The sequence below is a fragment of the Chinchilla lanigera genome, unplaced genomic scaffold (assembly GCF_000276665.1).
Source record: "Chinchilla lanigera isolate Chin_1 unplaced genomic scaffold, ChiLan1.0 scaffold00027, whole genome shotgun sequence".
NCBI classification, from domain to species: domain Eukaryota; kingdom Metazoa; phylum Chordata; class Mammalia; order Rodentia; family Chinchillidae; genus Chinchilla; species Chinchilla lanigera.
Genome location: NW_004955428.1, coordinates 13335888 through 13350512, shown reverse-complemented (window position 1 = coordinate 13350512; position 14625 = coordinate 13335888). Strand labels below are relative to the sequence as shown.

The 14625-nt window shown below is 37.1% G+C and overlaps 1 protein-coding gene across 1 annotated transcript in view; it reads left to right on the top strand.

Moving 5' to 3' along the window:
- Larp1b (La ribonucleoprotein domain family, member 1B) overlaps positions 1–14625 on the top strand; it is a 108611-nt gene that overhangs the window by 77420 nt on the left and 16566 nt on the right. Inside the window, 7 exon segments of the mRNA XM_013515251.1 lie at positions 2695–2731; positions 2734–2817; positions 3276–3298; positions 4325–4422; positions 11982–12186; positions 12749–12791; positions 12794–12854. Of these exon segments, the coding sequence (XP_013370705.1) occupies positions 2695–2731; positions 2734–2817; positions 3276–3298; positions 4325–4422; positions 11982–12186; positions 12749–12791; positions 12794–12854 (551 nt within the window).

The window sequence follows — 14625 nt, the reverse complement described above, 5'->3', positions numbered from 1 at the left end:
TCCCTTCCTACTTTTCTCCTTTCCCCCATCTTAGTTCCTCTTTCCTTTTGAACAGTTTCTTCCCATTTCCCAATATCTGTTCTACATTTTGGATCTTATTTACTCTTTCAGCTTCCCACACTAGGGAGACAATACATGTGAGCCTGGTGTATTTTGCTTATCAGTATGGCAGGTCACATAATATATAGGATTATTCTATAATATTCATCCAAAGAGTCAAATGCAAAAGAGTGCAGGAAATCTGTCCACACATTAGAGACCCAAAGATCCAGCTGAGGGCCTGGATCCCATGGCAGTGTCCTCCATGAGTCCAGCTGGAGGCCTAGAGCCCACGAAAATGCCTTATGCAAGTCTGTATCAAGGATTTGCTCTGGGAAGACCCAAAGGCCAGTGGTGGAAGCCAGAAAGTCTGTGCCAGCAGCATGAATGATCTGTGCTAGCAGACTGAGGGATCTGCTCTGGAGCCAGGAAGCGATGTTCACGGTAAGGACCAGAGCTCCCCCAAAGAGAACTGCAGCCATCCTCAGTGACAGTGAGGACCTGATCTCCTCCTCCGATGAGAACAGCTGAGTTCATACCAGAAAGCTAGTGTGACAAGCTTCTCCAGAAGAATCAACTGCACACCCTCTTCCCCTCCAGTTCTCTGTTTTATGCTGCTGTTGGTAACTCTCCTCAGGTGGGCCTTCCACACCCAGCACCACACTGATTGAGTTCAGCTGGGTTTTACAAGTTGACCATTAGTGAATCTACCACACCCAGGCTGGCACTGAACTTGTGATTCTTCTGTCTCAGACTTCTGAGTAGGTGGGGTTACAGGCTTATGCGACTGCACTTCGCATATATAGGGTTTACTAGGGGAAAACTTGAAGTTGTAGAATATAAGCAGTCTTCCAAATGTTTTTTGTATCTCACGTCTTAGGCCAGTTGTACAGCATAGCTTTTGGCACCGTAGCAAATGACCTTCCCACAGAGAACAGCCGCTCCCTCTGTAATAAGGCTTAAGTTTCTACACTGTGTACTGTATTTGCAAATCAGGGTAGGGAATATCTAAGTGACTGTGTGTGTACCAGTGGCTAGACAGGACGAAAAGCTTGGAAATGGACATTTAGGGCCATCCTGATTTCTCTTTTATCACATATGTCCCATTTTGAGTAAATAAAGTGAAAACTTCTTCTAGTAACCTTCTCTACCTTCCATAGGCCTTTCTGTTTTTTCTTGTTTTGGGTCTACTTTCAGTCTATGGCAGATAGCAAGCCAGTTTTTCCAGCACCATTTGTTAAAGAGGCTATCGTTCTTCCAATGAGTTTGTTTGGCCCCTTTGTCAAAGATTAGGTGGCTGAGTGTGTTTGTGGTTGTGTCTGTGTCTTCCAGTCTGTTCCATTGATCTTCTAGTCTGTTTTTTAGCCAGTACCAGGTTGATTTTATTACAGTAGCTTTGTAGTGTAATTTCAGGTCAGGGATTGTAATTCCACCTGACATGTCCTTGTTGCCCAGGATTGCTTTTGCTTTTCTGGGTCTCTTCTGGTTCCAGATGAATTTAAGGAATGTTTTCTCTAGATCTGTGAGGTATGCTAATGGTAGTCTAATGGGAATTGCATTGAATCTGTACAACAATTTTGGTAGTATGACCATTTTCACAATGTTGGTTCTTCCTATCGATGAGCAAGGAATATTTTTTCATTTATTGAAAGCCTCTTTGACCTCTTTGTTCAGAGTACTGTAGTTTTCATTGAATAGATCTTTTACTTTGGTTTTTTGGTGTTTTTTTTTGTTTGTCTTGTTTTTGTTTTATGAGACAGAGTCTCCCTGTGTAGTTCAGGCTGGCTTTGAACTCACTATATAGCCCAGCCTGGCCTCAAACTCTCATCGCTCCTCTTGCCTCAGCCTCCCAAGTGCTGAGATTATAGGTTTGTGCCACCATGCCCAGCCTGTAGGCCTTTTAAATACCTTTGCTCTTCTCACATTTATTCACTTAATTATTTTCTTTCTTCTTTTTTTTTTGTCTTTTTGAGACAGAGTCTCACTATGCAGTTCAGGCTGGCCTTGAGCTCACTTTGTAGCAGAAGCTAGCTTTGAACTCACAATGATCCTCCTGTCTCAGCCTCCCAAGTGCTGGAATTACAGGCGTGTGCCACTACGCCTGGCTCCTTTAATTATTTCCTAATAGAGGTTTGTTCTTTCTAAACTTCTCATCTTTACATTTCCTAATCTGGAATGCTTTTTCCTTTTCTCTATATTCTCATCCTTCAAGAGCTGCTTTTGTTGCAGCTCTTCTGTGATACCTCCCTCTGATAATCTCAATTCATATACCGAATACAGCTTCCATATATTTAGTACCTACCGGTAGTTTTATGTATACATTTCTTTCCATTAAAATTACTTAAAGATAGGCTCATGTAATAAACATGTTACTTTGTAACTTGTGTACCTATTGGTCTTATGTGTAAAAATTCAACAGGTAAGTGATTAGTATGTATACCTTTATGATGTTTTACATGAGTAATATTTTAAGGTTCTCTATATCCTCTTTGGACTGTGAATATGGTTAAATATAGTGCAGATTCTTTATTAAAACATCTTTTTTATTCTGTTGCAATTAATCCCTGTTTTAAAAATTTATTTTTTGAGTTTGGTATCAATTACTGTCTGTTGGTTGCTCCATTGGCCAACTAGATTTCTCCATTCTAACTTCAGCAAGAAGTTGAGAACTTTAAGAAGCTAAATCTCATTAATGAGAGCAATCTGAAAAGCCAACACTTGAACTTGCTTTTGAGCCAAACCAAGAAGTTTCTGTAACACTTCTACAGTCCAGGCAAGGTATGTGAGCCTGCTTTTGAGTCTGAAGCTATTAAAACAGCTCAAAATTGTTGTAAAAGATTTCTCCTTTTCTCTTCATTTGTGGAGTAATGTTAGGTACCTGGTCAAATACTAGACATTTAAAGTTTCACTTCCTTATATCCATTTTTGATGGACATATCAAAACATATTATAAACATTTTGGAAACTTGAAAATACAGATTGTAAATTTAGTGAGATTGATTTGCAATAAACATAGAAAGGTTGGGTACCATTTTACTATTACTTGCCTGAATAGGCAGGTGATCACAAAGCTGGCCTGGGAGTCACTTATAATACCAGCTCATGCTCAAAACCAAGTGCTTACTTAGAAGTAGGCAGCATTGATGTTTTCTTAGTGTATCTGATGTGATTTTGATATTGCTAGAAATATTTTTCTTTCTTTCATTCTTTTCTTTTTTTTTTTTTTTTGGTACCAGGACTCAAACTCAGGACTTTGCACTTGCCAGGCAGGTACTGTGCCACTGAGCTATATCCCCAGCCCTACAAATATTTTTCTTTACAAAATAAAATTTTTACCTACTTGCTGATCTTTAGAATACACCTGTAAAATCATTCTTTTGTTTGAAGACCTTAGCTCTGTGTAAGAATGTAAATACATTTGGGAGAGTCACAGGTTAAATCTAACTTTTTCAGGCAAGTGCCAGTGCTTTATTTTTAGTCTTTCTTGAAGATGTGTTTAAAAAACCTTTCAAAACTTCAATTATAAGTGATGATAGAATGAATTATATAATGAAATCCCCACTTGTGCCTGTTGCCTCCCTTTAACACTTAATCCATCTCATTCCCAGTTTTGTTCTCCTCAAGACTAGTCACTCCATTTCCTTCTGAATTATTTTGAAGTAATCCCCCAATCATATTACTCATTTTTTATTCATAAGTATGTCTCTAGATGTCTTTATTTATTTTTTGATACAAGGTCTCACTATGTAGCCCAGGCAGGCCTTGAACTCACAGCAACCCTCCTGCCTCAGCCTCCCAAGTGATGTGATCACGGAGATGTGCCACCACGCCCAGCACTCTGGGTGTCTTTAAAATGATGAGTTATGTCTTTTAACATATAACACAGTACTATTATCTCATCTAAAATTAATAGTAATTCTTTACTGTCAAGGATCTACTGTTCAGATTTCCTTATTCACTTTTTCAAATCACTGTGCATAAAAGATGAATGCATTATAACAGGTTTCTGTTAGTCTACAGGGTCATACAATTTTTCTCCTTATCTGTTCTTCTTTACGGTGTATTATGGGAGAAACTGGTTTGTTCTGTGCTGTCAAGGTTCTCACATTCTAGATTTTATTGATTGCATTCCCCTCCTTTCGCTTGGCCTGTTTTCTAGTCCTGAATCTTCTGTAACTGTTACTCCATACAGAGGCTTGCTTAGGTTGAGATTCAAATTTTTGCAAGCATAGGATGTGTTGCATGCTGGCTTCAATTCTGTCTTTGAACAATCTTCCCGTCTCAGCCGTCTGAGCAGATGGGACCACAAGTGTGCGCCCCCACCCTAGCTGACCGGCAGCCCAAGCACACTATACCCCCAGGTCTCTTTGTTACTTTTACTAGGTAACACATTTCTCTCTTTTTCATTCAGAGCAATTTGATTTTTTTTTTCTTTAAGGCTTTTATTTTCATTGATTTTTTTTTCTTCCAGTTTCGTTAACTTCTGCAATTGTTGCTGCCTTTTCTTCCTGGCTGAGGTATATTTTGTTCTTCCTTTTCTGGTTTAATAGGGTGGAAACTTAGATAATTAATAGTGATATTCTTCTTTTGTATTATAAGTATTTTGTGCTACAGATTTCCCTCGATGCACTGATTCAGATGTATCTTGTACATTTTAAAAGTGTATTTTCATTTTCATTCAATTCCAGATATTTTCTGGTTGTTTTAAAAATTGTATTCAGTTCATCAGTTGAAATGTTTTTGTTCATTTTCTTGAACAAAATCATTAAGGAGAAGTTTAAATTGTTGATCAGAGACCTTTTTCTTTTCTAATAAAAGCATGTAGTCCTATACATTTCCATTTGACCCCTACTTTAATTACATTCTGCAAATTTTGATATGTTGTATTTTAATTTTCATTTCTTTCAAGTGTGTGTGTGTGTGTGTGTGTGTGTGTGTTACTCAGGATTGGACCCAGACCTTGGACCTCCTAGGGTAACTGCTCTATCATTGAGCTACATCACTACAAATACATTTTCTGAATGCTTTTAGGACTCCTGCTTTAATCTGTGAATTATTTTTGGAATGTGTTGTTTAATATCCAAGTATTTGAAAAATTTTCTTTCTGCCATCAATTTTATGTAATTCCATTATAGTCATAGGTTATAATTTACATAATTTCAATTCTTTAAATTTCTTTTTGTACTGAGAATTGAACTCAGGACCTCGTGCTTGCCAGGCAGGCATTGTGCTGCTGTGCTGCTGAACTATATCCCCAGCTCAATATTTTTATAATCCATAATATACTTTTCTTGGTGAATGTACCACATACATCTGAGGAGAATATTTGTTATAGTCTTTCTGAATAAAATATTCCATAATGTCTATTCGATTCATTTGGTTACTGATGTTGATAAGTTCTTCCATATCCTTTCTGGTTTTTGGTCTGATAGTTGTTTTTGCTGAGAGAATGTTGAAGTCACCAGCCATAACTGTAGCTTTCTGTTTCTCCTTTTTGTTCTGTCAGTTTTTATCTCACTTATTTTGAAGCTGTTTTATTAGGTACATTGCATTCCTAGGTTTATTGTGTCTTCTTGGCAAATTAACTGTTATCTAAAAATATAACAATGTTAAGGCGTATTTTTAATATCTGTATTTTTGGAGGTTTTGTGTTTGAGGCAGGGTCTTGTTTGTAGTGCAGACTGGCCTTGAACTCAAGGTGATCCTCCTGCCTCATCCTCCCAAGTGCTGGGCTTACAGGCATGTGCCACCACACCCAGCTTAAAATGTATTTTTATAAAGGCAGTTCTTGTCTATGATGGCAGTAAGGTCTGTGGACAAGGATAATATGGTTCAGGTATGAGGCTGTGCAGTGATTTTCTTTGATAGCAGTAGCATTTGGAAAATCTTAGAAAAGTTGGCATGCCACTTAGTCTAGCAGTTCTTAAATTTAGCTAGTATCTAATTCACTAGAAAGCTTGTTGAGATAGATTAAAGGACTCTACCAAGTTTCTGACTCAGTAAGTTAGATGGAATGTAAAAATACACATTTCTGACAATTTCTAGGTCATCCTGAAGGTGCTGATTGGGACCACAGTTTGAACATCAGTTTTAGCTTAGTCTCTGAAATATCAGCTTTTAGCAAAAACTGTATGGTAGACAGTCACAACTAATGTGCCTAGAAGACTGGAATGGAGTGTTTTGTTTTTTACAGTTTTTTTGAAGTGTAACTTACACACCTAAAATTAAGCCACTTTAAGTATGGACTTGTGTTTTGGTAAATCTGCACGGTTGTACATCAGCACCACACATTTCCATCATGTTAAAAACTTTCCTCATGTTCATTTGCGTCAGCCCCAGCACTCACCTTCATTCAGCCTTAGGCAACAAGTTATCTTCCTTTCTCTATAGTTTTGCATTTTCCAGAAGTTTTATATGTATGGAATCATATGATACATGGTCATGTATATGGTTGTTTAGAATGTTTTTGAGATTTATCTATGTCATTACATGTATCAGTTTCCTTATTCCTTTTTGTTACTAAGTATTATTCCATGATATAGATATACTACCTTTTATTTATCTGATCAAAAAACAGTTGATGGGTATTTAGATTGTACCTAGTTTGGGCTTTAATAAAAAATGCTATTTTTTTTTTTTTTTTTTTTGGTCTTTTTGAGGCAGGGTCTTGCTATGCAGTTCAGGCTGGCTTTAAGCTCACTTTGTAGCCCACGCTGGTCTTGAACTCACAGTGATCCTCCTGCCTCAGCCTCCCGAGTGCTGGGATTACAGGCATGAAGCACCACAGTTAAAAAATGCTATTATGGGCCAGGGATATAGCTCAGCAGCACAAGCGCCTGCCTGGCAAGCGCGAGGTCCTGCATTTGATTCCCAGTACCAAAAAAAAAAAAAAAAAAGCCTTAAAAAATGATATTATGAACATTCATGTATAAGATATGACCTATGAAAAAGGATTTACACTATTATAATACCTATGAAAAAGGAGATATTAATATATCATTCCAGGCTTGTAGGTGATATAAATATTAACATATTCTTATTCCCTATCTATATACATTTCAGATATTTTAATATCTATTATAAATACTTCATGCTTGAAATTAGCTATTTTTTGATAATTTTATGTCAAAATTATAAATTGCTACATAATAGTCTATAAAATTTTTATAACATATCTCTTTAGAGGTAACCAAAGCATTCCATAAATCTTAGTCTTCAGCAAAGTGATATATCTACTCTTGCTCATGGGTGCGATTCCCAATAAACAAACCTGGAAAAAAAAATAGAAAATTGAAATAAAACTTAACCTTTGATTATGGAAATGTTCAGATGCAGATAAAAGGAGAAGAAACTGGGTAATGAAGTCCCATGTTCCAGCTCTCCTAATTTTAACAGCTGTTAGTAGTTTGACTTTATTTTTTTTATCTTTTCTTTGCCTCCCCATTTATTTCTAGTCGTTTATATTGAATCTCAAAAATTGTATCATTTTGCCTCAAAATGCATCATATTTTTCAGCTTAATAGTGACTGAAGGGAGACTAAAGCTTCTGTTTGACTTTTTACCAAATGGTTTCGGTAGTCATTCATGAATATTCTGCCAGATCCTCTGTTCCATTAGTTACAAAAGAACTTCCTCTACTTGGGCCCGGTGGCACATCCCTGTAATCCCAGCACTCTGGGAGGCTGAGATGGGAGGCTACAAGTTTGAGCCCAGCCCAAGCTATTAAGCAGTTTAGCAAGACCCTGTCTCAAAATTTTTTAAAATATTAAAAATTTTAATTAAAGGACTGGAAATGTGGCTCAATGCAAAGGTTCAGTTTCCAGGGCCAAAAAGAAACAAACAAAACCAGTGATCTTGTAATTCTTTTTTGGAGCAGGGGATACTAGAGATTGAACTTTGCACCAAGCTACAGCCCAACCTTCTTTTCTTTTTAAAATTCTGAGACAGAGCCTATCTACACTGCACAGGCATGGCCTGAAGCTGCAGTCCTCCTGCCTCAGTGTCACAGGGTGCTGGGATTGCAGGCATGTGCCACCGCACTCAGCTTGTGATCTAATTCGATCATTCTTTTTACATTTTTTACCTCAAATTTAAGAAGCTCTTTTATCAACTCTTTTCTTACCCTGAAATTCAGTTTGTCCAGAAAAGGAAGGATAAATCATGCTTCTTTTTATTTAGTCTATCAATTTGCAAAATAAGTTTGTGTTCTGGCAATCTCAAAATGTGATTGAGCTTTAAAGTATCATTATGAATTCATGACATTTATGTATTTGATGCCTTTAATCCATTTCAGTTCTAGTGTGACCCTTCAAATTCGCTCTGTGTTCTTATAACCTGTGTTAATAGTTGTTTTCTTTTTACCTCAGTTGCTTTTTGGCTCAAGATTTCTGGGCTCGTTTTTTTTGTTCCAGACTTTATTTCTCTGAGGCGACCTGATCAGTAGGAAATGGAATTTAGAGAACATAATCCAGTGCTGCAAGCTTACTCTTTTGGGAGGTTGTTTTCCTAGACCTTTGTATATTTTTTTGACAAAGGTACTAGACTTAATGATTTTTCAGCATATGCTCATTTTTAATCTTAAGATTTTATATCATTAGGAAAATGGCATTAACCCAATTCTTTTATATTTAACTTTCCTTTAGAGAAGATTTCTTTTACTAGGCCCTATGATAGGCACTAATATTCAATCTGTTGTTTTCAGGGAAACAAAAGACGTGCTCTGAGGATCTGAAGGGATGATGGCATAAGGAAATAAATTTTAATTTAATAAATGAAGCGATGTTAGTCTGTTACTATAACAGAATACCTGACATAATCAACTTGGAGGAAAGATTTATTTTGGCTTACAGTTTTGGAGGTTGCAACCCATGATTGCTTGGCCTTATTCTCATTGGGCTGGGCGTGGTAGTGCATGCCTGTGATCCCAGTACTTGGGAGGCTGAAGCAGGAGGATTGCTGGTAGTTCAAGGCCAGCCTGGGCTACATAGCAAGATCCTGCTTCAAAAACAAAATAAAACAACAAACACATTGGGAACATGTAAGGGAGAAGAGCAGTTTTTATTATGGTGGCTGCAAAGCAAAAAGCAAAAAGGAGGAGCCAGGGTCCAATATCTTTTTTTAGGACATATTCCTCTATGATCTGATCTCCCACTGGACCCTACATCTTATTGGCTTCCAACACCTTCTGAGAGCACTAAATGGAAGGCCAAGCCACTAATGCATGGGCCTTTGGAGGACACTCCCGATCCAAACTCTACGAGAAGCAGTAAACGGACAATATGCAGAGATGGCACACGATAAGATTAATTCTTTGGGCATAAATGCTTTATAATCACAAGGAAGGTAGCATCTGTCTTGGTTATTAAAGAAAAGGTATGAGTGCAGCTGGTTAGATAAAAGATAAAAGACAAGGACTATGAGAGGAAAATGCATATTAAAAAATAGATTGAAATAGAGAATGGCAATAAATAAGCCAAAGTGCAGAAAAATAAGAGCCTAGATTTCTAGGAGAAAAAGGGAAGTGCTAGAAGATATTACCTAGAAGTATGAAGTGATCTAGTTTATTCCTCAGAATAATGATTCTGATAACAGAAAAATATTGGGAGAAGAAATGGCAAGCAGCTAAATTCACTTTCAGTTTTACAAACGTCAACCTAGAATAGAACTAGGCAGAGAGTAGGCACTTAATACTATTTGTTGAATGAAATAACAGAAAATTATATGAATAAAAGAAGTTAATAAGTATGAATTAAAACCATATAGACATAAAGGCTATTTTTTGACACTACTAATTGATTCATCTTATGGCTTACTTTGTATTGAGATTTTCATGAACAAGTCATCAGTAAGTAATGTAACTTAATATAAAAATAGAATAATAGCTAAAGGTTATAAATGGCAAACTCACAAAAGCAGAAGTATGAATGTTAACTAGATACATGCAAATAAGCTCAACTGCATTAATAACAATGAAGGAAATGCAAATACTGTTTAAACCCTAAAAGGTGGAAAAATAAATTTAGGAGTCTAAGCAAAACCCAGGCTTGACCAGAGTATTATGTCCCTGGGACTCTCACATGCTGCTGATGTAAGCTGGTGAAAACACTATAGCGCATGTCTTAATTACTTTTCTCATGACTGAGACAGAATGCCCAACACCCAGACGGAAGGGGGAAAGGTTTATTTGGCTCACAGTTTGTAGGGGTTTCAGGCCACAGTCAGCTGGCTCCAAGGCAGGGTGGCATGGCAGAGGGCACCACAGAGAAGAAACATTCCTGCCAGGCAGAAGGCAGAAAGCAGCAAGTGACCGGCATGACCACAATAGCTCCCTTCCTGTCCCTGGGTAGCGCTCAGACCTTAATCCCAGCATCACATCCTTGAGGCCAACAGCATGCACTCTAGATCCAGCCACCTCCACAGAGCCCCGCCTGTGACCCCATGAGGCTCCAGGGGCACGTCTCGACACAAGCCGCAACAGAGTGGTTTGTCAGTCAGTATTCAGAAAGTCACAAGATGCATTTCTGCATTTTCACTCAGATATAAGCATTAGAGAAATGCACACATCTGTAAAAAGAGACACATTTGACAATGTTGATTGTAGTATTATTAATTAAACCAAAAAGTTAGAAATAACAAATGTCTATCTGTAGGAGAACAGATAAATGTTGACATATTTATATAATAACATATAGTTCATTACTGGACATAAACAAATCAGAGCTAAATGAATAAAACATGAAAAAAGCATAGAAAATGGTACCTAAAATATTCTGTCACTTATGTAAAGCTAACTAAGCAAAAATATTATTATATAGTAATAAAAACAGCAAGTGAGTACCTTTACTTTTGATTTTACAAACTTGTGCCCAGAATAGTACCTGAAAATTAGGTACTTAATACTGTTTGCTGAATGAAAGAACAAAAGGTTATTGCATGAATAAAAGAAATTAATGAGTGTGAAGAGAAACAGGAGAGAATAAAACCTATATTTTTGGGTGGGAGAGATAGCTCAGCAGCACAGCGCCTGCTTAGCAAGCACAAGATCCTGAGTTTGATTCCCGGTACAAAAAAAACCCTATATTTTTGTCATTACTACTTGATTCATCCTCTGATTTGCTTAGTACTGTATCATAAGATCCTAAACTGGGCATGGTAATGCACGTCTGTAATTCCAGCACTCGGGAGACTGAGGCAGAAGCATTGCTGTGAGTTCAAGCCCAGGCTAGGCTGTTACATAATGAGTTCAAGGCCAGCCTGAACTACATAATGAGACCCTGTCTCAAAAAAACAAACAGAGTTAGGCATGGTAGTGCATGTCTGTAGGAGCACTCAAGAGAATAAAGTAGGAGAATTGCTGCAAGTTCAAGCCAGAACTGAGGTACACAGGCCAAGTACATAGTGAGACCCTCTCTCAAAAAAACCACACCAAATTAAATGAACAAAAAGCCCAAATTTAACAGCCTGCTATGTCTGAGGAGGAAAATCAGGAGGGAAGTGGGATTTGGGAATGATAAAGAACTTTAGCCTTTCTTCAAAATAAAGAAAAAGAAAGGAAAGGTCATGAATAGATATAGCAGACTGGGCATAGTAGCACACACGTAACCCAGAACTCTGGGAGGCTGAGTCAGGAGGTTTGCAAATTTGAGCCTCTCCTGGACAACTTAGGGCTTAGCAAGACACTGTCTCAAAAAATTGAAAAAGGGCTAGGTCTGTATCTCAGTGCAAAGGCCCTGGGTTCAGTTTTCAGTACCCACCCCCAAGATATAACAAAATTTAAATTTTGTAAAGTTATATGATAGACAACTATTTGTTTTTTTTTTCTAATACACTTGAAATGTTTCTAATGAAAAAACCTTTGAACACAGAAAATTTCAGAATTAGTCTTATCAAAGTGAAATATTTTCCTAGCATCTAAATAATTTTAAGAGCTACTTATTTTACAGATTTAAATTGGCTCAGATGCTGTTTGATATTTCAGAAATAACTTTTGCAACAAAGGCCCTATTCATTGCCCACTGAGTTCCAGAATCTCTGAGGATACATCCTTCAAGGACACCCAAAACATCCTGAATACCCAGGCTACAAGATCCTAAGGAAACACCAAGATTTTATCCTGTTGTTAAAGAACCAAAAGCCATTGCTCTAAAGGTACACAAAACAACCAAGATACAAAGCCTAAGGTTTGTATCCTTTAACATTACTGAATGAAGTGTTTTTCTTTCTATTATATTTTTTGAATGTACATATTTATTTATTTATTTATTTTGGGTACCAGGAATTGAGCTCAGGACCTCACAGTTGCCAGGCAGGCGCTGTGCTACTTGAGCTCTATCCTGGCCCAAAATGTACATTTTAAATTGTAGGAATTCATTTAAAAATAGTAATTTATCATAGTGATGTTTTCCTTCGGTAAGAGATAACTTCTTTACAATTGAGTAGCGTAATTAGAGATGGTCAGAAGGTATGAAGAAGAATCATGCTAAGCTGTATTTTCTTTAATCCCTGTGCTACAAACCTAGCAAAGGGTCTTGCTTGTTAAGTTTCCCAACTTGTATGTGAGGTGTTTGAGTTTTGTGACTTCACATGATTTCACAATGTGTCATCCACAGTATGAAGATGTTTAAGTTGGTTTCCCAGTCAGAAGGTTTTCATTTACTTGTGAGGTTCACACTACTGAAGTCATTGCAATGTTTGGCTGCTTCTTCTTTAGAGTGCAAGAAACAGAAAAACAAGGCACGGTGCAAGTCCCCCTCTAGATGTCACGTTGGTTGGGTGATGGAGTCCAGAGATCATGGGCCAAGAACACCTTCTGTCAGGTATCACATCTGTCGCTGTCACACATTGCTTTTGTGTGTTCCTCATTGAAGTTTGTTGAAAAAGTAACTAATTAGAGATTTCTTTTTTTTTTTTTTTTTTTTTTTTTTTTTACCGGGAATTGAACTTGGGACCTTGTGCTTGCCAGGCAGGTGCTTGTACTGCTGAGCTATATCCCTGGCTTACTTAGAGATGTTTTAAAATTAATATAAAATATAGGGAAAATAGTAAAAAGATGCCAAAGGAGGGAAAATAAACAGGACAGTTTTATTGTAAGTACAGGAACAATTTTGTTATTTTGTTTTTTGGGACCAGCTATCAAACTCAGGACCTTATACTTGGCCAGTTTGGTTTTTATTTGAATTATTTTTCACAAATGTTGCCCCTTAGATTTGCAAACCACGTCGATGTGAAAGTTATCTTTGGAAAGATTCTAGATTCTTAGTGGCATTTAGTAGGTTCTTGATGGGTATTTATTCAGGGAATGTGGGTGCTACACAATCTACTCAAATTACATAAAGAATATGGAAACAAAGTACATTATTTTGGAGTTTTTCCTTTTGAGGGAAACTGTTTAGATAATAAGATTATTAGCAGGAAGTATTTTTTTTAATTTTTAGAAAATATTGTTATTTACCTCAAAAGAGATGATAGTGCAAACTATTAGAGTGCCAGTTGTACGCAAAGAAGGCGGGCATGGTGGTGCACGCCTGTAATCCCAGCACTTGGGAGGCTGAGGCAGGAGAATCACCTCAGGTCAAGACCAGCCTGTGCTACATACATAGTGAGTTCAAGGCCAGCCTGAACTACATAGAGATACCCTGTCTCAAAAAATAAAGTATTGGTATGTTTTGTCCTGTAGAGGAAACACAGAGGTGATTTATTGTTTTTTTGTTTGTGTTTCTTTTAAAATTTATGTCATGTTAGTACTTGATATTTTCAGAATGATTATCTGGTGTTTTTTTTTTTCATTTGGAAACTTAACTTTCAGAACAAATATTTTTTGACTGGTTACTAGAAGGGAAGGATTACTTTTATGAAAAGTGCTAAAAAAAAAGTGCTTGGGAATTTATCATAATCTCAAAAATCTTGAAATTTATATTTATATTGATACTCATTTAGTAGTTTACATTGTTCACTTAACTATACTGTCCATGAGTGGCAGACTGTCAGGAGCAAGGCAGGGATGTTCACTCTCATCATTCCTATCCAGTACAGTTCTTTAGACTTTAGCTAGCACAATTAAGCAAGAGAAAGAAAGCACAAATTTAAAAAGCCACTATGAGATACTATTTCACACCCACTAGCATGGTATTATGGAATGAATTGTGTCCCCTAGAAATTCTAGTTTTGAAACCCTAGGTCTTGATGTGACGGTATTTGGAGTTAAAAAAATTAAACGTTTGTAAGGATGGAGTCCTAACCTGATAGGGTTTGAGTCTTTCTAGGAAAAGGAAGAGATACCAGAGATTTCTCTGTGTGTCTGCTAAAGAGACAAGGCATGTTCAGTCACAGCAAGGTGTCCATCTGCAAGTCAGGAATAAGATTTCACCAGAACCAACCCAGTTAGCATCTACTATTCTAGCTGCTAGAATTGTAAGGAAGTAAATTTCTGTTGTTTGAGCCACCCAATCTGTGTTATCTCGTTATATAGCAACCTGAACTGACTGAACTTTTTTTTCTTTGGCCTTTTTTTTTTTTTAAAGATAAAAGGAGGGAAACATTAACAGACATACAACATTTTACAACATATCACAAGCACAGTACAGACAA